General features: G+C 41.9%; 3 protein-coding genes across 7 annotated transcripts in view; all 3 read right to left on the bottom strand.

The window, feature by feature from the left end:
• Window positions 1–1,244: 1,244 nt before the first annotated feature.
• Window positions 1,245–6,513, bottom strand: tmem121b (transmembrane protein 121B). Its single transcript, XM_008401537.3, has one exon. The coding sequence runs from the start codon at window positions 4,826–4,828 to the stop codon at window positions 3,680–3,682; it is 1,149 nt and encodes a 382-aa protein (XP_008399759.1). The 5' UTR covers window positions 4,829–6,513; the 3' UTR covers window positions 1,245–3,679.
• Window positions 6,514–6,640: 127 nt separating this feature from the next.
• Window positions 6,641–20,661, bottom strand: mkrn1 (makorin, ring finger protein, 1). Its single transcript, XM_008401536.2, has 8 exons — window positions 20,506–20,661; window positions 19,831–19,962; window positions 12,870–13,069; window positions 12,021–12,244; window positions 11,720–11,934; window positions 9,443–9,553; window positions 7,569–7,713; window positions 6,641–7,365 (listed from the first exon to the last, which is right to left on the bottom strand). The coding sequence occupies exons 1-8, from the start codon at window positions 20,577–20,579 to the stop codon at window positions 7,153–7,155; spliced, it is 1,314 nt and encodes a 437-aa protein (XP_008399758.1). The 5' UTR covers window positions 20,580–20,661; the 3' UTR covers window positions 6,641–7,152.
• Window positions 20,662–22,789: 2,128 nt separating this feature from the next.
• sbf1 (SET binding factor 1) overlaps window positions 22,790–27,413 on the bottom strand; it is a 62,963-nt gene continuing 58,339 nt past the window's right edge. For all 5 annotated transcript variants that reach the window (XM_008401530.3, XM_008401532.3, XM_008401531.3 and 2 more), the window contains 7 exons: window positions 27,084–27,210; window positions 26,874–27,004; window positions 26,358–26,702; window positions 26,027–26,232; window positions 25,681–25,768; window positions 25,457–25,588; window positions 22,790–25,258 (listed from right to left, as the gene is read on the bottom strand). In XM_008401530.3, the coding sequence (XP_008399752.1) occupies window positions 25,160–25,258; window positions 25,457–25,588; window positions 25,681–25,768; window positions 26,027–26,232; window positions 26,358–26,702; window positions 26,874–27,004; window positions 27,084–27,210 (1,128 nt within the window). In that variant the 3' untranslated portion in view covers window positions 22,790–25,159. The remainder of the gene's footprint in view (window positions 25,259–25,456; window positions 25,589–25,680; window positions 25,769–26,026; window positions 26,233–26,357; window positions 26,703–26,873; window positions 27,005–27,083; window positions 27,211–27,413) is intronic.

Here is a 27,413-nt window from a genome sequence, read left to right as displayed (position 1 = left end):
TAATGCTTTAAAATAAGGAATGGTCTGAACTATTTTTAGACTGATGCAAGATAGAAACTTCCTCTTTATTAAGGAAATGAGCTCTTCCTGTTTCATGACTCTCTTTCTGCCTGACTATGATTTTTTATGATTAAATAGAAAAAAGTAGAATTAAAGCAAAGTTTGCAGGACACAATAACAACACACACAACCAGATTCATTTTATTACAGTCTGACTCTATTGTTGGGTCTTGATGTCACCTATGTCATTAATTTTAAGGTAATTTTATTTATTATTACTATTAAACTAAAATCTCCAGCATGGGGAAGTGGGATGAGCTCGACTTTTCTCGACACTGGTCAGTAAATGAATGAAATGATTTGTTCTGTGGGATGACGGGTCAGCTGGAGGACCACCACTCATATTCAGTCATATTCAATAAATGAGATTATGTTTTCTGATGAGCCTCATTCGTCAGATTAAACATACCTTGAAAATAATCTTTAAGCTGTTATTAAACATACTTTTCATTAACCTGACATTTTTGTATTATATAATGCATTTTTATATTCTAATTTTGTCATGTTTTAACTAAATGGAAAATCATTATTATAAATATGAGGTGGAAAACAGCAGTCTGTGTGTAAATAATATAGATATATATGTATATATCATAACACTCCTGAAATAAACCAAGTTTTAATAATATTTTAACTTACTGAAGGGCTCTGTGCTTCCTGCTCCATGACTGCAGGGTGTGTTGAGTCTAAGCTGAACGCTGTTCTGTGGAAAACATAAAGTGCATTTAATGCAGCAAAGATTCAGAACTAAGTATTGTCACCATCATATACAGCCATTCATCTCAATTATCATAACATGTGTGCCTCATGCTTTGACCTTGACATGTCTGTCATTGAATGACCTCAGTTAATGGATGGATGAATGAATTCCTGAAGTAGTTTTTACTGGACTCCACATGTGTTCACACAGTGTATGTACATTTATGACTATGGTTTCATCTGGACAGCACTTTGGTGAGCAAAGCCAGCAGAGTTTCAGGTGAATGAGTAAGAAATACTAGATTTGGGAAATTAATAAAATTGCTTGTCATGACAATAAACCAGCAGCTCACACCCAGAAAATAAACCCAGAATGTTTAATCTGCTTCTATCGACCTAGAAGGAGGAGGAACTGAAAAAAAAAAGTTTCTCCTCACTGGTCCTTCATGGATCCACACAAGGCACCAACTATCCACAACTTCATGTTCAGCAAAAGGCATTAAATGTATCTTTATTTGTGAAATATTGCACAAACTGCCACATCAAGCAGGATAAGGCATGACATTCCAACTTAAAATAAGACACTAAGCAACATCTCACATTATAACAGTTTATGTTCTTTTGACATATTCGGGTCATTGCAGTGATAAGAGCCTGAGCAGAAGGCAGGTCTGCTTCACTCCTGAAGACAGCAAATGTCTTTTGGTACTGATGAAGAATCTCAGGTACTATATCCCTTTTGTGGGCATCAGAGACCAACAATATTATTTGTTTCTTTTGACAAATTATCATTTGAAATCACATAATTTTCTAAAGCCGTTGTCAAAGCCCACCTGTGCAGACTGACTGCCTTCTTTTTCAGCTCTTTACATCACTATTCCTCCCTGGTCTTTCACTAAATGACAGAGCAAATGTACTACAACAGTAGGACGTAGTGTTGGGGTAAGACAACTTGTTGATTATGGATAAATCAGAAAGCTGCTCTCTCAATTAGGTAATGGAGCAAAACACAAGACTCCACTGCAAATAAAAGCCATATGATTGGGCATCCTCATATCATCCACTGTCTGTGCAGGGTCACCCTGGGGCAACTCCAGCAGTCACTAGGTGAGACTGCAGTCCGTCATCGACCCAGAAATACACACACACTAGGGCTGTTGTAAAAGAATATTCTAGTAATCGAGTACTCTATCCATTATTGCTACAATTAATCGAGTAATCAGGATCTCCCTCTTTCTCTCTCAATAAAACCCAGAAAACTGGACATCATGCTGCCAGCACTGAGCAACAGCTCCCAGGCGGAAGTGAGAGCGCTGCCCGACACAAATAATGACCCGGCCAGAACTCGGCGCGCTGAATAATAAAACATAATTTATCGAAGCTTCGAGGCAGATACATTTTTCTCGAGGAATTTTAATAATCGAGGTACTTGAATTATTCGAGAAATTGTTACAGCCTTAACACACACACATACACACATGTGTTCCAAATGGCAGTATAGAGACTAACAGTCGTGTTTGAACTGTAAAAGGAAGCTGGAGTAACGGAGAGAACCCACACAGGCATGAGAAGAACATTCAAACTTCCATGCAGAAAGACCCCAACTGGGGATTTGAACCCAAGACCTTCTTGCCAGAAGGCGACCAACTGCCCCCTTGTGCTGCTCTGTATTCTGACGCTGCCAAATAAGTGTTTAATTTAATAAAATTACTTTCATTTAAAAACATCTGTTGATTGAATATATGAATATAACATATTCACTATGACAATGAATAAATGTATTTATTGTGCAAATATGTCTTTGACCTTCTTTAATTTTTCCCACCATCTAAGCTTCTCCTTCAGGGAAAAGTTAAACCCTGGCCATGTGCAGCAACAGGTGGGGGAGGAGGAGCACAGCACAGCTCTCTGGGTCCACAAGGCTGGAGAAACATTTGGTCCAAATCTGGACTTTTAAAGTCACACTTTTTACAACCTTCATGTTAGGAACAGCCTCATGTGTTTTAGGTCAAAGTGATGAAATATGACGTCGGCTTTTTATTGAGAATATTGTGGCTTCCAAGGCACAACCACCAGAAGTTCTATTTGTACCAGTAAGTAAACCTCCTGTAGTAACCCAGGTTACAGGCTTCATGCTCTGACAAGCACTTTACATTCCATCACCTTCATCTGAGACCAGAGCTGAAATCTGAACGGCTCAGTGAGGACGGAGCAGGCGGCCTGTCAGAACCATCACATCAGATTGAACTCATTGCCCCAACACTGTGGCATCAGCCAGGACCTGCAGACAGAGGTCCACTCCACTGAGTCACTCAACTGAACTACAGACACACATTCTGCCCTGGTTCTGACAAATCAAGCACAAAGCCACAGGAACAGAAACTGCTGCTGTCCATGACATCTGGAGTCAGAACACACGTTTTGCTACTACGTCCAAAACTCAACAAGATCATATTGTAATTATTATCACTATTATTAATTTGTCTGCACCAGTTTAATATGAATGTGGCCTGTGTGAACTGGTTCTAAATAAGAGCTTGGAAATATGAGACAAAAGTCTACAGCCAAGCATGTCCTGTAGAAAATGATTTAAAGTTCTACAGGAAGTTCCTCAGGTCCTGGGTGTTGGTGTAAGGAAAGCAGAGCTGTGATATAATCCCCCAAAAGCAACAAAGATCAGAAGAAGACTCCGTGGAGGTTTGTTATCCAGAAAGAGAAGAAAAGTTTGCTGACTTCTCATGATAAAAAGAGAAGCTGTTTGAACATCCAGTTTCTAGAAACGAGAGATCCGCGGTGCTGCTGGTTTATCTTCATCTTCTGCTAGTGGAAATCCTGCAGCCTGGATGTTTTTATCCGAGAAGCTGTGATGTTGTGGTCGTCCCCCCCCCCCCCCGCAGACTCCAGCACATGCAGGCTGATGTTAAGATTGTGTGACGGCCAGAGTGTTGACATATCCGTGGGGGCACATGTCGTTCTCGGACACGCAATGGGAGAACTGGGCTGGGTTGTTGGTGCCAGTCCGCCTCCGCAGGCCCTGCACCGCGGCGCACTGCTCCAGCAGCTCCAGCAGGCGGCACGCCAGCAGGAAGATGTTCTTGAACATGAACACCGACACCGGCATCTTGTAAACATACACCTGGAAGCAACGCACGACGAGCAGCGGAGCGTTGACCAGCAGTCCGGTGGAGAAGCGGGCCCACAGCCACCGGCACCGCAGCTCCGCCGCCGTCAGCTCGTAGAGCCAAACCACCGGGACCGCCAGGGCCACGAAGTACACCGTGATCACCGTGTACTTCAGGTACACGGATGGGAGCTCGCCTCTGAGAAGCATCTCCATCAGCGTGAACGAGTCCAGCAGGTCCAGGCAGGTGCTGGTGAAGCAGCTCTGGGAGTGGTGGCGGGTCGGACCGTTTAAATCCACCACGATGGAATTGATGAGGCAGAAGAGCAGCGGCGCGGACAGCAGCACCGTGATTTTAAAGCCGGTCACGCCGCACGGCACCTTCAGCGCGATCAGGTCCAGGATGGACGTCTCCAGGATGAGCACGACTTTCGGGGTGCAGGCGATGACATAGATGAGCCAGGCCAGGTAGGCGTAGGCGAACTCTCCGAGGTTGCAGCCGAAAATGGAGCTCTTCTGGTGGAAGCCGCAGGCCCGTTCCCTCTGGCTTCGAGCGTTCTTCAGGAAAAAGACTCCCCAGCCAGAGATGACCACCAGGTCCGTGGCTATCCACGAGCACCAGTACAGGTCGGTGAAGAGGATGAGGTAGAAGTCCAGGACGCCGCCCTGGAAGAAGAGGAGAAGGAAGCAGAGCGACTTGTAGATCAGGCTCCTCCTGGATTTGTGCACCAGCAGCGGAGCGCTCGGCAGGAACTCCCCAGATGTCATGATGCAGGCGGAGAACAGAGGCTGGAAGCTGCTGCTGGTGCTCCGGGTGTCCCGGCTGCTGCTCAGCTGACAGGCTGCTGAGCGGAGGGAGGAGGATGAGGGGCTGGGAGGATGATCGCTGCTCTGATGAACGACACCAGATTCAGAGATCATTGTATTTATGCTGCCGCCTCCCTTCATCTACTTTCTGCCCTTCTGCTGGTTTTCTTTGGGAGCCACGGCAAAGACAGGCATGGACTCCCAGGGAATGGACTCTGCTTTTATTAGGTCCAGTCATTTAAAATGCAACCCGGACAGCAGGATGAAAACATCATGTCCATCAGCTTCAGTTTGACACTCAGCAGTGAAAGTGAGATCTGGACATCAGTGTCCCTCCGATCATTTCAGCAACAAGCCAGTTCAAAGGGCTTTACATCATAAAAACACACAAATAAAGTTATAAAACACAACGAACAATGGAGAAACCAATAAACATATTTTGATGTCATTAAAATCATTAATACCTCGAATATGTTGGTCAATGTTTCATTTATCATCTTTAAAGCTCTGAACAGGATCTGAGTCTTGATTTAAAGGAACTCAGTGTTTCAGCTGTTCCAGATTTGTGGTGCATGGAGGCTGAATGCTGCTCCTCCATTGTTGGTTCTTATTCTGGGGATGCAGAGCAGAACCAGAACCAGAACCAGAAGACCCAACAGGTCTGGAAGGTTGATACAATAGCAGCAGATCTTTAATGTATAGTGGTTCCAAGCCGTTCGGTGATTTATAAACTAACAGTATTTTAAAGTCTCAGTGGTTCATCATCATGACACACTTTTCTTAATCCGGTCTAGATTGTATGACTGCTGAAACCAGCTCTGCTGCCCTTTGACCCAGAGAAGATGGGTCAAAGGGCATCTTCTCTGGGTCAAAGAGAAGTCAGTCAATATTTAGTGAAGTAATAAATGCATGGATTAGGTTTCCAGTATCAAACAGTAGTGGTAATATTCTGGAATTGTTTAAGACGGGATTTAAATGACATTCTGGACAAAAATAACACCAAGATCCTTTATTTTATCACCAGAAGCTGATTTACTGCTGTCCAGATCAAGTGACTGATGAAACAGGATCTTTTTCAAAGGTTCTGGTCCAAACAGGGGCGCCAACAGGAATCTTGGGCCCCCAGCTGCTGTTACAATTTTTTGAGTCTATTTGACCCATAAAAAGTGTCTTGCATCTGCCCTGCGTTCTTTGATTCAATGCTGATAATTAGCACAATATTTACTGCTCATGAATTTAACATCCAACAGTCCACATTTTTTCTATTAGTTTTAGATAATGTTCTCTCCCCATTAGCAACAGTCAAAAGCAACATGCAAAATATACATGAAGCAATCCAGACTTCTCAAAAATGCCATGTAGTTGCATTTTATTCAAGTTGCAGTATATAACTTTAATAAAAAATATGTTTTCTCCATATTTGTTAAAGCTGTCACTTAACTGTCATTTAACACAGATAGTGGGGGTTCAGTGCAAATATGGATGTGTGTTTTGATCTGGGAATGGGAACATTACATTTTTACTGCTAAAAACAATCTATGAAAATACAATGTGATTAATTTTGTAATTGACAGGGCCCTGATTATTTTTTTTAATTTCTATTAACAAAAAATACATAATTGAATTGTGGAGGGCCCCCTGCTGGCCAGGGCCCCTAGAATTGTCATCACTTTCCCCCCTATACCGCCCATGGATCCAAAAACACATTTTTTGTCGTCAGAATTTAAAAATGCAAAGGTGTTTACATCAGAACTGTCTGTAATCTACATAATTTAAGGTTTAGAGACATACCTGCGTGTCAACTTAACAGTGGAACTTTCTCCCTTGCCGCCTGATGTGTTTGGAAAGCACATTGCCTTTCTTTCGCTGACCTCTCATATTTATTTATTTTTTTCAATTAGTCCATCATAATTAGATTTTAACCATAAAAAAATCCCAACAAAGGCCAGGAAGTGATTATGGTAAATTTATTAAACATCAGCAGCTTTATAAACAGACAGAAAAGAAGTCCCGGCCTTCAACAACCATATGTAAAGTCTTACAACATGCCCATCTGAGTTACAGTAAACGGTGCTGAGTAAGTTCAAGTGCAGAGTCTCAGAAGTATGTACAAATACCTGGATAGATGATAAACAAGTCAAACCCACAAACAAACTGGACAATGTCTTAGCAATTTCTTAATGGTTACTTTAGTTAGATTTTATATTGACTTCTTTTTCTCATTTTGTATTTAATAAACCACGCAAGAAAGACTCACAAGGATAGAGGTCTATAAAATGTTTAGCACGAGCGCACGGAGGTGGATTTTTTTTTTTTTTTTTTTAGTTTTTATAAGTTCATTTATTATTCATGGCCTGCTTAAAGGCACTGCCACAATACAGAGGGGAAGCTACTGTCCATCACTCACACAAGACAGTCCATTCTAATGTCTAGAGTATATGGGTGGTGTGGTTAAGAGGGAGCCGCTATAGGTAAATCTCATAGAAATCGTCGAGCTCCTCGTGAAACAAGTCCCATTCGTCCTCTGAATCCGTCACTTCGTCGTCGGTTCCTGCAGCAAGCAGCATGAGAAGCATCTCACTCAGCTCGAACGTCACCATTTCCTCGTCGTCGTTGTCGAACGAGTCGGTGCTTTCTCTCTCGTCAAAGATGTCCCACAGTGGCGTCCGCCTCGAGTTCTGAGAATTGGAACGGGTCTTACAAAGTGTCTACCGGTTCTCACACACACAGAAACTAACCGCTTTTCACTTTCTTTAATCTGCTTTTCCTTTACTCAACTAGCTTCTTGCTTTCCAGCTCCACTACAAAGTGGTCACTTAACAGAACTGCTCACTGTACAGCTTTGCAAATATATTTTAGCAGGTTTGGGAAATGTGTTTACCCGGTTCCTGTTATTGGATCCAGTCTGTCTTCTCTGCGGCTGAGCTTCCTCTAGACGTCCATCAGGGAAGGCGTGTTTGTAGAAGCAGTTTGAGCCAAAAGGACAAGTTCCACGACCCTCATCGAAGTACCGACATGGTTTACTCCTGCAGATACCAGACAACAGAAACAGAAGTCAGGCTTTCTCAGTGAAAGCAGCGACAAAAGAAAAGTAAATGGATTTAGTTTGAATAAAAACCCAAAATAAATCTAAATATTTTATCAACTTGATTTGATGTCAGCCACTAAGCAGAGCAGCAGTGCTCATGTACAGTCATGGCCAAAAGTTTTGAGAATGATTCAAATGTTAATTTTTCCAAAGTCTACTGCTTCTGTTTTTATAATGGCAATTTGCATAAACTCCAGAATGTTATAAAGAGTGATCAGCTTAACAGCAATTAATTGCAAAGTCAATATTTGCCTAGAAAATTAACTTTATCCCCCAAAACACATTTCAACTTCATTGCAGCCTTAAAAGGACCAGCTAACATTGTTTCAGTGATTGCTCCATTAACACAGGTGTGGGTGTTGATGAGGACAGGGCTGGAGATCAATCTGTCATGATTAAGTAAGAATGACACCACTGGACCCTTTAAAAAGAGGCTGGTGCTTGGCATCATTGTTTCTCTTCTGTGAACCATCGTTATCTCTAAAGAAACACATGCCGTCATCATAGCACTGCACAAAAATGGCCCAACAGGGAAGAGCAGCTAGAAAGATTCACCTCAGTCAACAATCTATGGCATCATCAAGAACTTCAAGGTTCCATTGTTGCCAAAAAGGCTCCAGGGCGCACAAGAAAGACCAGCAAGCGCCAGGACCGTCTCTTAAAAGTGGTTCAGCTGCGGGATCGGGCTACCGGCAGTGCAGAGCTTGCTCAGGAATGGCAGCAGGCAGGTGTGAGTGCATCTGTTACCACTGTGAGGCGGAGACTCTTGGAGCAAGGCCTGGTCTCAAGGAGGGCAGCAAAGAAGCTACTTCTCTCCAGGAAAAACATCAGGGACAGACTGATATTCTGCAGAAGGTACAGGGAGTGAGTGGACTGCTGAGGACTGGGGTGAAGTCATTTTCTCTGATGAATCCCCTTTCCGATTGTTTGGAACATCTGGAAAACAGCTTGTTTGGAGAAGACGAGGTGAGCGCTACCACCAGTCTTGTCTCACGCCAACTGTAAAGCATCCAGAAACCATTCATGTGTGGGGTTGCTTCTCAGCCAAGGGAGTCGGCTCTCTCACAGTCTGGCCTAAAAACACAGCCATGAATAAACAATGGTACCAGAATGTCCTCAGAGCAACTTCTCCCAACCGTCCAAGAGCAGTTTAGTGATGAACAAAGCCTTCTCCAGCGTGATGGAGCACATTGCCATAAAGCAAAGTGGCAACTAACTGACTCAGGGAACAAAACAGAGATTTTGGGTCCATGGCCTGGAAACTCCCCAGATCTTAATCCCATTGAAAACGTGTGGTCAATCATCAAGAGACGGGTGGACAAACAAAAACCGAGGAATTCTGACAAAATGCAAGCACTGATTGTGCAAGAATGGACGGCTATCAGTCAGGATTTGGTCCAGAAGTTGATTGACAGCATGCCAGGGAGAATTGCAGAGGTCCTGAAGAAGAGGGGTCAACACTGCAAATATTGACTTGTTGCATTAACTCATTCTAACTGTCAATAAAAGCTTTTGTTACTCATAATATGATCGCAATTGTACTTCTGTATGTGATGAAAACATCTGACATACACATGAAAACCAGAGGGCAGCAGATCATGTGAAAATATAATATTTGTGTCATTCTCAAAACTTTTGGCCATGACTGTACGAAGCAGGCGACGTACCCCATGCCGTCTTTGTATTTCTGGATTAGCTTCTGCTTGTCCTCTTTGTCCTCCACCCAGTACTCACTCGGGATGACAAAGTTGGATGTGATTCGACACTCTGGACAGGACCTAATGAAAGAAAGAGCAGATTACCAGACATCATCCTTCAGATCAACAGAGCCATCCTAACTATAACCTCTTAAATAACCTATAAAGTTATTATCACGCCATCTTTAATAAAACTTAAGAATCTGTCACATTGGTCAACTTTAAACAATTCCTCAAACAATTCGAGTACCTCGATTATTAAAATTCCTCGAGGAAAATTTACCTACCTTGAAGCTTTGATAATTTATGTTTTATTATTCAGTGCACCGTGTTCCAGGCGGAACATTATTTGCTAACGCGGAGCTCTGACTTCCACCTCTGAGTTGTTGACGAAAGCTAAGTGTTAGCAGCATAACGTCCAATTTTCAAGTTCGGCCCATGGGGATTTTTTGATTGTTGATAATGCCCAGGTTTTCATCGTTTTGGGGGACCAATAAGCATCCTTAAAATAACTGGCGCGATGCCTGGAGCACAGCAGCCTCTCTCCTCCGGGAGCTGCTGGTTGAAAGCGAATGGCAGGAAGAGCGCTGCTGGAGTATTTATATAGGTGAGCGGATAGACTGAACACGGCGGGCGGCTGAGGAGTTGATGCTTTCAGTGTAAGTGTAACTTTCCGGCGAACCGCACAATAAATTTCATATCATCCCGGTCTCAACAAATGGGTGGCGGAAATCATCGCAGTGGTACGTGGCTGGTAGATGAGTTTCTGATGTGACGAACAAAGAGGACAGGTAAATATCCCATATTGCTCCCACGTTATTATGTTCGTCCCCTGGTCTACTGGTCCCTGGACTTAAGTTCGTCTGTCCCCTGGTCTGTTTCCTCCCCTCCTCCCCCATCATACATTCATTCGATCGCCTGCCTCCCTCCCCCAGACAAGGCCCCCCCCACTCCAGGCGACATTTCCCGTATTCTCACACCCAAAGCTTGTGTGGGGCAAGGTGAGAATTAATCTGTTAAACTCACTGAAGATGAATACATAAACTAAAAGCTGGATCATAGACATTTTTTATTTGTTAGCCTGCCTCTTTATTATTAAATTGAATAGAATTTCAGATCTTTATATAACTTTTCTTCAGCTTAACTTAGAAAGTGATCCATTATTCTTACAGGTTAGTTTTCTAAACTACAAAAAAGTAACAGTTAGGGAAGCTCAAAAATGACAAATTGGACTGATGTTTATATCCGATAGCAACACCAGTGTTGTGCTAGATTTACCAATATTTTATTTTATAATTTTTTAATCCGATTACTCGATTAATTGTAAGAATAATCGACAGATTACTCGATTACTAAGATATTGTTTGCAACAGCCCTAGTCAACTTTAAACAACTTGGGTGAGCTGCATTATTTAAATGTTTTTCAGTCATCACCTGCTTCTCCTTAAAACATGTTTAATCCCACCAGCAGTAATTGTTGCCAGATATTTTTTTTTTTACCTCTGGAACTTCTAAAATTGTTTTGGCTGCGGCCAGCTAGTTTAAGTTTTGAACTGAATAATAGGTTGTCTACTCTAAGCCATATAAAACTGATGTATTTAGTGCAAACAGTCACATAACTTCTTGCCTGTACTGCTGGCAGACGTTTTTTTGGCTCTAGTGGCCTTTATCTGAAAGCGCTGGACATGAAAGTAGGTAAAGCTTCAGTACCCTCCCCCTCCTTTTATGTTTATGTTTAGAAGTTTTGACGAGGTCAGTGGTGCCCAAAGTGTGTCTGGGTTAGGGTCAGGGCATCCTGCATGTTTTAGTTCTCTCCCTGGTTTAACGAACCTGGATCAAATGATGCATCAGTAGAACATTGACTTGGTGAGAACATTGTTTCTACCAACAAGGAGAGAAGACATGCAGGATGGCGGCCCTCCAGGTCCCACTTTGGGCTCTACTGGTTTAGGCTGAAAGATCAATACCTGGTAAACAGTGGAAAATATACCATGATAGAATTCCTATTTAGACAGGCTGAAAATTAACCGTATAAAAAATTGTTAATTTTTTTTATACAGTGAATACAAAGTTAACTATATAATTTTTTATTACATGGCTAATTTTTTATTCTGTCTGAATTAGGACAAAGTTATGAATCTTTGTCCTAATTCAGAAACATTCTTACACACCGTTTTCCCTTAGCCTGTGTTGGAAGATGCAGGGAGGCGTCACTGCTCTCCAAGCTACAGAAATACGTCTGCTTACTTGATAATTTTGCTCTCGAACTGCTTGGCACTCCTCCACTTGCGAATGCATTTCAGACAGTAGCAGTGGCTGCAGTTGGAGAGGATCCCGAAACGACGCTCGCTTGGGTTGGACTTCTCGAACACGACCTCCATACACACACCACACATCATGTCCTTACTGCGCTGGATGGCAAAAGAAATCTCCATGTCTTTCTCATGAGCTTCAATGCACGCCTGGAAGGAGGACAGATAACCAACACTTCAGTGCTGCGGGGTTTGAAATAAACATGCTCTGTCTGACGCCCGCTTGATTCCTTCACCTTGGTGTGCTCTGAGCGCTGGGAACTGTCACTGGGATGGAGGACCTGCAGGCCACACATGTCACACACGTCACCATGGAGATAAGCACAGTTGACTCCATAGCGGCACTCTCCAACAGCAGCGTACGGACAGAGCTGCTTCCTCAGGTCTTTGTTGTCTGGGCCTGCGTCGCTGTCAAACTCCTCAATGAGCGGGGCCGAGCTCTCCACTTTCACTGGCTCAGCTGTGAACACACACACACACACGTGCCCTGCATGAGGACGACATCATCCCTGAGCACAAACTCCCACAGAACGTGTGTACGATGTCTCACACACACTGCTCAAGTGAATGCTGTCAACAGGAAGAAACACACCTAGTTTCTGGAATCCCAGCTGCATGAGCTGAAAGCACATAAAACCTGTGATCCTGGCTGATTGACCTTTGTGACGGTTAAAAGTCAAAGTGGTCGCTAATGTACCTCAAGAGCCACCATACAGCATTCAGGACAGGGGCTACTAGAGAAAAGCGACTGAACTGTAGACGTTCATTGAAAGCCCAACCAAGAATTAATGCACTTACTGTACAGTACATGGACATATTTGTCTCTTTTAATATTTGAATGAAAAATGATTTCAGGGTTTTTACTAGTTCTACATGTGAGATATGAAATATAGTTTTGAGGAAGCTGTGCACATTTTGTTTAATTTTTAGAATGATTTAAAAACTAAGATTTCATTTAGATGCCCCTGAAAGTTGTTCAGAACCAATTATCGCATTCAAACATCTAAAATGACTTAATAATGACATGCCACATTTTCAAACATTAACATCACTACCAACGTCGGTGAGTGAAGCCGTTCACTCACCTCGTCCACAGTACGGCTGTCCTGGAACAAACTCTGCAGCGTTGACCCAGTCCTGAGCCCCTGACCTAGGCGACATGTCCCTTGGTTCTGGGTCAGCCGGGTCGGTTGGGTCAGCCGGGTCGGCCTGGGAGACAGAGGCCAGCGGCAGCGTCTGGGTGTTTGGCAGCTCCTCTTTCTTTATGGGTTTACTGTGTTCAAACCTCAACAAGAAAAACAGAACCCATCGTCAGAGCAGAAACCATCGACTCACTTCCTGAAATGAAAGAAAAAAACTAAAAACTTGAATAGAGTAAAATAAAAATATGTATATATTTTTTAACTCAAACCCCAGCCTACTAAAACCATTTCAGACTAAAGGTTCACACACCTGTCTACAGTTGCCTTTGATATATAATTCAAACATTGATAAATATATTTGATGTCTACTTACTTAATTTTGATGGCATTTGACAAAATATAATGGTTATTGCTTGCTTCATGTTTAGTTACTGGATTATATTTTATGGTAAGGTTTAACAGCAGTCATGGTGTAACACTAACGTAATTCTGAACATTAAGAAGACCAGGGGAATGGTTGTGGATTTCCACAGAAACCAGTAGAACCACTAATGCCCTGTTGGCAGAGAGGTGGTGAAAGAGTTACCAACTTTAAATACCACAGAGTAACTATTCTGGAGAATCCTGGCATCTCCTCAGCTGTGGGGAAAACGCATCAATCCCTGTCCTACCAGAGGATGCAGAGGAGCGCCTGCACACCATGGTTCATGACGGTGTCAGTGTTTTAACTTATGGAATGGTAGTGTGGTTTCTGGCTGTTCCAAAGGTCACTGGGAGGCAACAGCAGAGAAGGTCACTGGGCTAACTCTTCCAGATATCAGCACCATTTACACCACCTGCTTTTTGTGTGTGAGCAACACCATCTGGTGCTTCACCTGTTCCCTCTGCTGCCGCCTGGTGGAAGGTACAGGCAGAAGAGCAGCTCCTCTCTTTACCCCACGCAGACAATCATCACATCTCACTGTTACAAGAGCTGTGACCTGGACTTAACACTGACACATTAATCTAGACATTACTCAAATAACTCTATTCTGTTTCTTTGTTGAGATGTTATCTGCTTGATGCAGTATCACTGTTGACGTTTATTATACTTGTGCCAACACTTGAATTGATTTACTGAATATTGTTGTTTATATTGTGATCATTTCATAGTGGTTGTTTAGAGGTAAAGGGCTTTTGCACTAATCTGGCACTTCATTAGATCTTTGCAGTACAGAAACCACCTCTGCCACAATATTAAATAGAATGCAACAAAAAGAACTAACATTACAACCAAACACTACACATAACTATGAGCTAATTTTCCAAAACCTCAAAACAGATATTGTACGAAGTTCCACATATCCACTGGATTTTAGGAGACGTGTACCAAAAATCATGCGTTTGCCTCGACTGCTCTGTTTACTTCAGGCGCTCCCTGTTGATATGCAACTTAAACAATTCATTGAGTAGGACAATATGTACTAACATACATCAAGATTTATTTGGAAAAGTAACAGGATCAGGGCTAGGTATTCAACATAAAGCCAGCATGAATCTTCCCAATTTGAAATTGTATCACTATGTGGCTCAGCTTGGTTATTTGTGCTGTTGGCCTGACCCTCGTTACATCGCCAGAGGGAAAGAGTCACAGACCCGAATCCAAGATCACCAAATGCAAACGCTTCTAGAGAGGACAGCACAGCACACCAAATTGTTTAAAAAAAAAAAAAAAACTTAATCCAGTGGTTGTATTCACACTGGATACTTGGTCTAAGATAACAAGACAAGTTGAACTGAAGAAAGAAAAAAAAAAAGAAAAAAATTTTAAATGGATAGTTCTGGACAATGACTTTAAAATGTTTGACTCAACATTTAAGAGCTGAATCTAAAACCTTGGAAAAAACATTTGCGATGAGGAGTTCCCAAAACTTGAAGAAACAAATGTGGACTTTGTAATCAGTATTTATTGTATATCTACAACTAAGAGAATATTATAATGAGGACAGAAAATGTGATAGGGGAAGTGAACCAAATGTAGTTCTAGAAATATTGTTGCTGCATTTAACTAGAAATGATAAAAATCTATTTATATATACATTATGCTAGTATGCTGGCATGTCATAAATATACAGTAACACTGTACCAAGTATGTTGAAGAAATGGGAAAAAAACAAGCTTTTCTGTCACATTCTCAAATGAAGGATGGTTCCAAGCTGGTCAATAAGACCTGGTGGAATTCAACTGAAAAAAAATCTTGTCTTTTTTAATCACTTCATCTATTAAGAGAAAACAACCAGCAATGCAACAAATCTGCTGGAGGTAATGTAGTTCTGAGGACCTGAGTCACTCGTTTTTTGGACCTGCTAAAAAATGTTGTTTTTTGATATTATATTTACTTTTCCTAAAGAAAATATTAAGATAGTTTATTGCATGGCATGTGCATCTTAATATTTGGCAATATCAAGACCAGCACTTATCTAAAATACATCTGACAGCGGTGAGAAACGCAGCGGCTATAAATGGATAAGATGACATTCAGCCAAAGATTCAAGGAAACGATACAAAATGAGAAATGGAGCAAATTTATTACTCATAAAATATTATATATGGACACTGAATAGACTTATTGAAGCTTAAATATGTCACAATATCTGCTATCTCCTCTTGTTCATATTTGTTTATTTTTTGTTACATGTCCATTTGCCGAGGCTCTTGTGGGGTTTTTTTCATATAATTTATTTTGTTTCTTCTTCATGGTGCATTAAAAAGCAAAAATGTAGGTGAAAAAAATAATAATTAGACTAATAATACTAGTATTGCAAGATTTTTAAATATCAAGCAGCTCAACTTCCAGATAACACTTCATCTCTACTGTATACACATGTTGGCTTTAAGTAGCAGTATCTGACATCAAAATTTGCACATTGAGTGCAAACAGTGTGATAAAATAATTTTCCAAAACCTAGTCAAGTTTATGTCAACAAGCAGAAACCCTCAGAGCTTCTGGGGGGCTGGGCATCAATCACAAAAACAAATGAACAAGACATTCACAAACACCTCATAACAACATTTTATCTTCATATAAATGGGTCTTATGGAAAACATAAAACCCATTTATGTTTTTAACCACAATTTGGTAAAAACGTCACGTTAGTAGTGGGTAGTGATGAGTTTCAAATACCTGATCAAAACGCTCATTTATTAAGCAATTCAAAAGCCGAAAATAAACCAAATCAACCTTTTTCACACATCAGCTCCTCTGACCCGTCCAAACAGACTCGCACATAAAGATGTACCAGGCCGAGTTATGAGACACAGTGTGCAAAAAGCTACCCAGAAAGCTTGTGGAGTTTGAGGAGGGGGAGGGTACTGAAGCTATGCATAAAGAGAAAAGGAGAGAGCTGCAGCAGAATGAACCTGGTGAACCCAACAACAGCAGCCTGAGAGGAGGGGAGGGGAGGGGAGGGGAGGGAGGGGAGGGAGGGGAGGGGAGGGGAGGGGAGGGGAGGGGAGGGGAGGGGGTCAGTCTGACAAAGAGAGCAGCTCAGAAAAAAAAAACTGTTATGCAATTACTATTCGGGCTGCAGTGTATTCTGTCTGGCCCTAGAGGCTGCAGGGGGAAGAGAGGGAGAAACACAAACACAGAGTAAGAGAAGCTTCAAATGCTAAGGACAACATTCACAGCATGTTGGAGTGTTTTAAATGAACAGATTATCTGTCTAAATCAGCATCATAGTGTAGCTAAAGTGCAAGTAGTTAAGTTAAAAAAAAGAAGAAAGGAACATGTCAGTGTTAAGTTTTAATGTCTACATTCCACCAAAACAAGAAAAAATATAAACACCTGTTAATCTGCCCTGATGTTCTTCAGTACGTACTGTATGCATAAAATAATTAACATATTCAACTTGGACATACAAAGTGAACTCGGATTAAAATTGTTGATCAGAACATACTGTTTGTAGTTGGTACTATAAAAAAAACCTGACTAAAAGGAATTGGATATTATTCAGGACCTGTCAGGTCCCTGTATGACGGGTGTCAGAGTCTGGTCAGCATCGCCAGCAGCATGTTAGAACAGAATAGAATAGAAATACTTTATTCATCCCAGACAGGAAATTACTGTGCAGTTGCAGCATACACATACACACAGATCAAGTTACCAATAAAAAATAAATAAAATATAAAAATGCTATAAAATGTAGAATGTAAGATGCAAGATTCTGTACAATATGAACAGTGAATATTAATAATCTGTACAATAGTGCTTTGTGAACAATCTGTACAAGACAAATCTGTACAATGGTGACTTAATGTTTATTATACAAACGTTATAATAAACGTTTGTTTATTATAACAAACGTTATAATAACGTTTGTTATAACGTTATTATAACAAATCTTTCCTGCCTGTGGCAGGAAAGATTTCCTGTATCTGTCCCTACGACAACGGAGCTGAAGCAGTCTGTGCGAGAAAGTGCTCCGTTGTCTGTCCACTGTGTGGTGGAGAGGGTGCAGCTTGTTGACCATGATAGACAACAGCTTCTTCATTGTCCTCCTCTCCACCACATTTTCTAGGGTCTCCAGTTTCAGTCCAATTACAGAGCCAGCTTTCCTGATGACCCTGTTCAGTCTGTTAGAGTCGCTGGCTCTGATGCTGCTTCCCCAACACACAACAGCAAAGAAAATGGCACCGGCAACAACGCTGTGGTAGAATATCTCCAACATCTTGCTGCACACATTAAATGATCTCAGCTTCCTCAGGAAATAGAGTCTGCTCATCCCCTTCTTGTACACAGCGTCAGTGTTGGATGTCCAGTCTAGTCTGTTGCTTCCGGTGAGAGTTGGACTCCGCCAGGGCTGCCCTTTGTCACCGATTCTGTTCATTCCTTTCATGGGCAGAATTTCTAGGCGCAGCTGAGGTGTTGAGGGGATCCGTTTTGGTGGCTTTAGGATCACATCTCTGCTTTTTGCGGATGATGTGGTCCTGTTGGCTTCATCAGGTCGTGATTTGCAGCTCTCGCTGGAGAGGTTCGCAGCCGAATGTGAAGTGGCCGGGATGAAGATCAGTGCCTTCAAATCCGAGGCCGTGGTCTGCCGGATCAAGGTAGAGTGCCTTCTCCGGGTCGGGTGGGGTGTCCTGCCCCAAGTGGAGGAGTTTAAGTATCTTGAGATCTTGTTCATGAATGAGCGAAGAAGGTAGTGGGAGATCGACAGGCGGATTGGTGCAGCGTCTGGAGTGAAGCAGGTGCTGTCCGTCGTGGTGAAGAGAGAGCTGAGTCAAAGGTTAAGCTCTTGATTTACCGGTCGATCTTCCTTCCTACCCTCATATATGGTCATGAGCTTTGGGTCATGACAAAAAGAACAAGGTCACGGATACAAGCAGCTGAAATGGGTTTCCTCCGCCGGGTGTCTGGGATCTCCCTTAGAGATAGGGTGAGAAGCTCTGTCATCCGGGAGGGACTCAGAGTCGAGCCGCTGCTCCTTCACGTCGAGAAGGAGCAGCCATCCATCCATCCATTCATTAATGAATGGATGGATAATATTACATTTTTCTTTTAGAATCTCAGAAATCAAGCTACAGCATCTCAATTGATTGATCAATCAGTCCGGCCCAGAGTCCAGGACGCTCCTGTAGATGAGATTTTTAATCTCGAATTGTTTAAATCCCGAATAAATAAAGGTTAAAATAAAAAAAAAGTGGTGGGATAAATAACAAATAAAACATTTTGGTTTTGTAACATTCAATTTTGAACTACATACTTCAGTTCCATCAACAGAATGATTGCCGTGCTTTAGTAGATGACCTTAGATGAGTTTATAATAAAACTCATCCACCCACCATCTACCAGCTTAGTCCTGCAATGGTGACTGTCGACACACTCAGGCAAAAAAAATGATGATGGGTAACATTATTGTAACATTACTGTTGGAATAATATATAAAAATAAGAAATACCACAATGTGTATAAATAAGTAAGCAGCAACAAAAGCTGCTTTTCTGATTAAAGTGAAAGTATTTAGGGAAATGTCTCATTTTGTGCCCTAATCTAATCCACTATAAGAAGTACGGGTGTCATTTCTTTAGGACTGCACTACACAAATTTAAAGCTATCATAATATTGTTGCAGACAAAATGCATATCATAAAGAACTGCCTGCAACAAAGGCCAGCTGATTATTTAAGTACCATTCATTTGGACTCACTGTGTCTGTAATATACTTGGTAACATATTTCTGATGTGATATAAAACATTTCAGAAAGCAATGTGGCGGTAAGGTGGGCATCAACAAGAACCAACTGTTTCAATAAAACCATCATATGTGAATTTAATTTTCTCTGGGGTGTATGTTTGTTATTAATCTACATTTGTACTGAATCCAAAGCATAAATTCATTTAGGCCTCAAGCTGAAAGTACATAAAAAGAATATGAAGGTGTTTAAACAAAAAAGGATGCATGGGAGTCAGCTGCATGAGATTTCTGGCACCAGGAACCAAAACTGCAAATGCGCAACATCCATCAGATTAAGCAATTCATTCTCCGGCACCATTTCCTACTGACCTGAAGAGCATCAGAAACATAGAGCCAAAGGAGGCAGCCGCATGTCGACAAAACTTTACAAATTCATGCTTTTTAAAAGTTTCCTCTCACCAAAGAGCAGCTGTTGAGCTTAACAGCAACTCCACAGTTTATAGACAACACATTGACTGGAGCAGCTGTCTCACATATCAGAGTCACTTGAGGAGCAAGCAGCATAGCTAAGATGCCCCTCCAGCAAGGCTGTGATTGGTTCAGAGCATGGCTACTTTTAGAAAACTAGTAACAACAATCTAGATCAGTATAATTTCCCAGCCCATATTAGATTTGCATCCATATCCGATTTATTTTGGCATATGTTTGTAAAATTCATGGAGTAGTCAGTACCTGCAGCGATCTCCAAACACACAGTTTCCCTTCTGAAAGAACTTGCATATCATGGCTGCAGGTTTGCTGCTTGAAAGATCATGAGAGTATCGACAGCTGTCTCCTTCTTTGCAAAGACCATGCATGAAATACCTGCAAATTCAAATGTGAAAAAGACAAGTACAAGAATCAGAAAAGAATAAGGTAATCATTTTAAAATTAATAATTTGGCACAACTGAAAGGCTGAACACTGGATTTAATACTGAATCTATATTCCTTCTCACTGACTATAAAACTATTGGAATGACGAACCAATCAGGAATTTACCACCAGATCCTATTTTTCCCTACAGTGTGTATTGCTTACCGCCAGGCTGCTTTAAGGTGAAAGAATATGAAGTACTTATGAAGTATGGTTTACAGTTTTATCAAGATGTAGCAGTATGTATAAGTTTGACACGAATGCCAGTCGGATAATAGTTGACAATGTACGTAACATAGCTAGCTAGCCGGCCGCTAAAGTGGCTCAGTGGCCATAGTCAACACAATAACAGAGGACTCCAGCTAGCTCAGTAACAGAGCCGAGGTTGTCGTCAGGCTGTTAATCGGCCACTAGCCGTCCTCACAAACCAATATTCGTGTCAAGAAATAGTTGAATACGCCTAGACACTATAATACTCGAAGATAGCGCTCTACCTGCAGGTTACGTGTTTTGTCCAACCTCCTGTTACTGAAGGAGCCACGGTAGACGCTGCTGCTGCCTCCGCCATTTCTGTTTATGTTGAGAAGCTACAGCCGGATGTTCCGGACAGCTCCGTTTAGGCTCGGCTACTTTCGGAGCGAGCGAACGGGATGGATGATTACCGAAAAACCTATTTTGACTCTTTATTATACAACTTAATTTTTTGTTTAAATTATAATGGTCTTGTCTTGATTGGTCACATCATGTAAAATTCATTTAATTTCATGAAAAAAAAACTATTAACTGAAGAAGAGCCACATTGTTTAAAAAGCGGTTAATGAAAGTTTAGTTTAATTCTCTGTGAGCCACATTCTGTGAACATGAGCTTCCTCCGGCCTCCTGCAGATGGCACTGCTCGGAAGCTGGATTGAAAAACACATAGTGTGTTAGGAAATACTGGTAGAGTGTTCTGCAACTCTAAGGAAAATAAAAATTTCAGGGAATTTTTATGACTATTTCTAACCAAGAATAAACCTCACACAAGCATAGCTAAAATAAATTTGAATATAATGGAAAAAGAGGGCTGCATAGTGCCACAGTTGGTAGCACTGCTGCCTTGCAGCAAGAAGGTCCTGGGTTTGCATCCTAGCCTGCTGTCTTTCTGTATGGTCTCTAAATTCTTAGGTGTGTGCGCATAATTGTTTGTTCTGTCTGTCTCTGGACGGGTTGCCATGTGATAGACGGATGACCTGTCCAGGGTGACCTTGCCTGTTGATCCCTGGAGATAGGCACTAGCACTCCTAATGACCCCAATGGGATAAGAGTGTAAGAAAATGGATGGAAAAGTTACATTCTTTGTCACTCATTTTAAAAAGGGAAACTCAAATTACATAATTTATTATTACACATAGTAAATGGTAAATGATAAATAACAAAATAAAGTTTTTAAGTGGCAAAGATTTTATTCTTCATTCCCTCATGCATACTGCATGCAAAGATATCTGGCTCTCAGCCACTGGAGATCAGAATGACCTAGAGGTCATGCTTCTCTGAGTTGCTCTGGATTCAACAACTCATAATAAAGCAAAAAATATTTCCTGCAATGATTTTGGAAAGTTAAAATACCTATATAGTGTACATTTCTGGTGTTGGAGTCATACTGCCATTGTTAGCAATAGAAATGCCAAAATAGCAACGCTCCAGTCATTTTGGATGTCACCATAACGACACTAACCTGCGCACTCAAATCCTTGTGTATTTTGACTGAGTACACACTTCATTGAAGTACGTAGTGCAGGTACTGGGACGGGGCCTATGCACATGACATATACCAGTAATCACTATGGTAGCACTGGCAGATATCCTTAGACGCACTATGGCACATATGGTCTGATGAGATAGCACAAAACATATGAAAATGGCAGAAAAGGTCCCCAAGATACTGTTCTCATGAGAAAGCACTCTTTTTAATGACAAGGAGTGGATAGTTAAATAATTGTATCCTGTCCAGCAAAATAAAACAGTCAATGAACTGTATAGTTCTTGCAATGTGAAAACATGAAACGTTTTAGATGAAAACTGTTGAACACCAAGTGGCACCATCAGGTGTTGCACCATGCACCAACTTGGTTTTGACTGTCAATTTACATTACTTGCTCTCCACTGGTGTAGATGATCAGCAGTTTTAAAGTACACTGGTTAATTTAAAACAAGCAGGCAGGTCTTCTATATTTTGAGATAATTGTAACCATTTATTTGGAACATTTTAAAGGTCCATTCATCTACTGTTACTATACCCAACACTTAGGCTGGTAGTGTTATTCAGCTTTGGTGATTCCCTCTATCGCCAAAGGTTGCTTGTCAACATTCTTAGAATGTCATTGGTATACTTCTTCTGAATAATGCCTTTTCCTTTTAGACTATGCAGGGTTGTAATGTAAAGCTCTTTTCCAGATACACTGGTTATTTTACTGGAGATTCAAACAATCATTGTTTTGATTCTTAGTCATCAGACAAGTGAGCCTGTGAAACGAGGGAAACGGCTGGGTGTCTACGTCTCTGCAGCACTACTATACTATGTTATGTGCCAACTTGGAAAATTATTTGAATGACTGAAATAATTTTGATGCTAATAAGTCTCAATTTCTTTTTTTAGTGTATATTATATCCAGATATTACTTTGATAACCTTAGGCCAAGTATTCCATAATTTAGGAAGAATTATTCATTTATTACTTGTGAAAAAACAATAATGAACACCTGCAGAAACAGAAGAATAGTTAAAAATTGATGACACGTGAACATTTAAACCCACAGTATTTATTTGGATTCTAAAAACTAGACTGACATGATTGACATCCCGGCTCAGAAGGTCATTTCTAAACAAAAAATGAACCATATAAATAAAGGATTCTGTCAGACTGTGGTTAGTTGAGCTGTCTGAGGAGTAAACTAGAGGCAAATTGACTTGGGGCTGACTGAAGCTAATATGGCTCTACAACAAAGTAATACACAGAGTGTTGGGTTCTGCTCTGCTGTCATTTTGCACCAGCTGCAACAAAGAGCAAAATGATCTCACCTGAAACTGAGTCAACACCTGCTGGATTGTTTCAATTTAGATCAGCAGGAAGCTACAAAGCTGAACCCAATGAACAGATCCGAAACTTTACAGAGGACTTTCTACTTCTCTGATTAGAACAAACATTGTTTTAGTGCAGTGAAGTAACTAACTACTGATTCTGTCAGAAAATTTAATATCTGAAACAAGAGCCAGATGTTTCTCAGGTCAAAGTTGATGCCACAGGTCAGCAGAACAGAACCTAGCACTATAGGAAGGATTTGATGTCTGACATTTTTTTATGCTCTCCATGACGACGACCTGGTGGGTGGGTGAATGAGCGAGACCATATAATCTAACCAAACCCAGAGACTCCTACTGACACACCACTTCCACTCTTGATGAACAATTCATATAAAGTAATAATGACTGTGTAAACAAAAAAGCCATAAAATTTACTTGCACATTAAAAAAAGTATTAGTCACATTAATACAGAAATAAATGGCACATTGAATTCCTAATTTTAAAAGAAAGTGGTGCTTTTCTTTACTGAGGAGACATGTTAAATAAATTACTACCATAAATGTTACATACAAATCTGGAGTAGTATATACAAATGAGTTGTTAGAAACAAATAAACTACAGTTTTTAATTTTATGTTTAGACAGCAGTAGAAGTGTATGATACAATGTAGGGGGTTGTGTTGAACAAATGTGGGCCGGAGTGTGTGGGTTGGTGGCTGGTTGGCTTGCTGTAGGTGGAGGAAGGGCCGTCTTTCCAAACCATCAACCGTCCAGGAAAAAGTATCGCCTGTATGGACTGGCTCTGGCACGGTCACGTCCAACATGATGGAAGCCTTGGGAGCAAAGGAACACTGGTTCACTTTCACTTTGTTAAAGGAAAATTATGCCATCTTTCTCCATCCCAGCTCAAACTCTTAGTCGAGTTCTGATTGTTCAGTTTTGTGTTTCAACGCAGTAAGAGAAACACAGAGAATGACTGTCAGCTTGATGGGAAGTGTAAGTCAGACTGGGTCCGAAGTGCAAGGAAACAATACTACTGTGGTAAAAAAAATAAATAAAATGACATAATTTTCCTTTTACAACTTGTTTCCAATCCAATTTGCGTCCATCCCTAAATCTATCTCTGACACATCCCATACTATCACGGTATCCCTCCATGTCCCATCTCCCTGACCTCCTATAGATTGTTCTGAAGACATAATAGAAATCCCTGCTTTTTCCTTCAACATCCCTTAAAAATCTCCATGGTAATAGTGGTTGGATAGAAGCACGGGGGCCATGAGCTGAGTGGAGCTGAGTAAAGAAACCGTTGTCTACTTTGTAAACACGTATGGATTCTGAATCTCCAGATGGCTCTTCTGGTTTGGTCTTCACAACTGGATCATGGCTTTTACAAGATGTCTCTTCTCCTGTGGAGAACAGGTGGCCACAACCAACGTTTTCTCATTCTGATACAAACTCCTGATTCCTAAAAGAAAAAAACTCCAGAAGAAAAACAAATCCTTCACGAACCGTTACAGAGTTCTCCTGCTCTACTGTCTCCATAGCAACATGCTTGCCAAAACATAGCGTCAGCAGGCTGCGTGAGGCAGTGAGAGCAGAGCTTTATGAGGACTGTGCGCTCCTCAGGGCAGGTTTGGTCCATCAACCCAGCAGTTAGTCCTTGAGATTCTAGTCTGGGCAGTCTAATGAGTTCAATGTGCAGCTTGGCTGCCTCCAGTTCCTCCGTCATTCCTCCTTAAAGTGTGAGTGGGGTTTGGACTGAAGGAGCAGGTGTTGGTTTACAGGAGGAGGGTCTGGAAGGATGGTGATGCTGGTCCAAGCTGCAGGATACCTCCTAGAGACGCCTGTTGATTTTGTGCATATAACACACAGTGTTCAGACACTTGGGGAGTTGATTTTTCTGGGACTTTTTCTTTTTTTATAGTAGAAACACTGCAACATGTGACATCAGATTATTAGTTCAACACTAGTGAACAGTGGTGAAAGGCCCCTTTCCCTCTTTGTTCTGCTGAGGTTGGCCAGCAGAGGCTCCATCAGGCACAGCAGCGCCCCCCAGTGTTTCCTGGTAGCATGGGCTCCTCCCTTCTAGGCGTCTGACAGGCAGCTCTGGATACTGTCCATCCACAGCTGGGCATTTGAACTCTCCTGGGCACACAAGTTATACATGCGCTTCACCGTCTTCAGCTGAGAATGGGAGAGAGAGGACAGTTAGAACCACTGAAATACACGGAATACTTTTTGTTTTATGAAAGTATTCACACCCTTTGCACTCATACAGTGGAAACTGGAAAGTATTTTACTGACTTTCCTTCCTGCCTGTCCTTTCTTGTGTTGATCTATTTTGTTTCTGTATTTGAAGTACAGAAATGTTTGCAGACTCACATCAAAGAAGGCTTTCTCCTCCACGTTTTTCGGCGCTCCCATGGCAGGTGTTCCCACTGTGACCGACTCCACGTCCGACAGCTCGATCACACCTTTACAGTCTTTGTCCTGCCTGCTGTCATAGTATCGCAGCTGGAAAAGGAGCCATGTTAGCGACAGGAGGAGGTCACAATCAGAACAGTATTCTTTAGTTTGGGTTGGTGGGTCTGTGTGATGAATTTCACCTGATGTTTCGTCTTATCCAGCACAAACCACCTAGGTTTCCATGGTTTCAGCAATGCTCCTCTTTTGTACAAAATGCCTTCAAAACTCCTGATGGAGAAGAAATGTTAAAAATGAGAGCAGTTCTGTTGAGGTGTGGGATGATTAGCAGTTAAAACCGCATCATCATTTAACCTGTTTATAGGTGAAGCTCAATAAATCAGCATACAGTAGAATTGAAACTCAAAAAATGTTTTACAAATAATGTCACATGCAGTGAGTGCTCAGAGTTTGTGGAAGTAAACATGGATGCTAATGATGGAGCATCTGAGCTTCCCCTCACAGATGGCCGCCCCCCGGAGAACAGACCTGTTCTCACTCTCCGTGCTCTGGAACTGGCTGTAGAGCGTGCTGGTACTCGGCCGACCCGCGACAGGCGTGGACGTGGCGCTAGCTTCACAGTCCAGACCCAGCTTGATGGAAGATCCAACTCTGCTGTCCTGCAGGCAGACACCCTGGGATCGCCGCTGGTGGCTTAGGTTGGAGGACATCAACAGAGAACTGGAGAATGACGGCTGTTAAGAGATGAGATAATATTCAGAATCACATCAGTTCTACTGGTCAAAATGCACAACAGTACTAATACTGTTACTAAGTAACAGTATTAGTATGTGGGTGGGAAATGAAACTCTTATCTCACTTTGCTTTCCAGTTTGGTCTCAGTCCTCTGTGTGGTCTTGATTTTGTCCCACGTGTCCTTCCACTTCTCCGATGTCTGGCCGAGGTCAGACTCCAGGTCCTGCAGATCTTGCAGCAGTTTGGTGATGGAGTCGGGCATCACTTTGCTTAGGTTGTCGTAACACGGCCACACGATGTGCCGCTGAGACTTCGGAGCACCGGTGTCAGCTTTCTCTGTCGTCTCCTCTGCCAGGCTCTCCTGCCGGCTCCTCAGCTCCCAGTCATAAGGAGGTCCGTCAAACAGAGTTTCCTCCAAGTAGAAGTCCCACACCTTCAGGTTGGAAATGAACGTGTATGGCCGCAGGACCTGTAACACATTTCCACATCATTCTCGTCTTAATGATTTAAGAATTCTGATTCCTGAAACGATCCCAGAATGTTCCTGAGTCATGTTCCTTTAATATTCTGAGTCTAGATTTCATTCAACCGCAGTAACAAGTGCAATTGTCACTACAAGATAGACGGAAGCTGCCCTCACCTCCTCATCCTCTGGAGAGTACATGTAGTTGTAGAAGACGGGGGCTTTCTTGTTGAGTCTGTCGACGTAGTCCCACACAGACTTGCACACCTGAGGATTTCTCCTGTCGCTCTTCTCCTCGTACAACACTCCTACATCCACACAGTGATCAGCGTCACACAACCGCACAGTCAGACAAACATGAGCAGATCTACTGCAGCTGTGGCTCACCCAGCTCGATGCGGTCATAGTCCGAGTCCAGCAGGAAGGTCCGGAAGCGGTTGGACATGTAATGGTAGGCCAGGAACTTCAGGTAGTATTGGCTGAACTCAAACTCCATGGGGAACTGAAGGTGGATCTGAAGGAAGCAGAAGGGTTTTTAGGATGACAACACAGTTCTTTAAACAAAGAAGCAGTTTTTATGCTGTTCAGTTCATTCAAACAGACATTTTCATCTTGGTTAAACTCAGTGTTTTGCTCTAGAAATATGTGGCTACAGAATTAATAGCAGGAAGCAACATCTTTCTGTAGCCCAACTCCACAGGAACACAGATGGCCATA

Source organism: Poecilia reticulata, chromosome 23, assembly GCF_904066995.2.
Source record: "Poecilia reticulata chromosome 23, P_reticulata-male-v2, whole genome shotgun sequence".
Taxonomy (NCBI): domain Eukaryota; kingdom Metazoa; phylum Chordata; class Actinopteri; order Cyprinodontiformes; family Poeciliidae; genus Poecilia; species Poecilia reticulata.
Note: the sequence above shows the minus strand (reverse complement) of the source record. Positions and strands in the feature narration are given on the sequence as shown.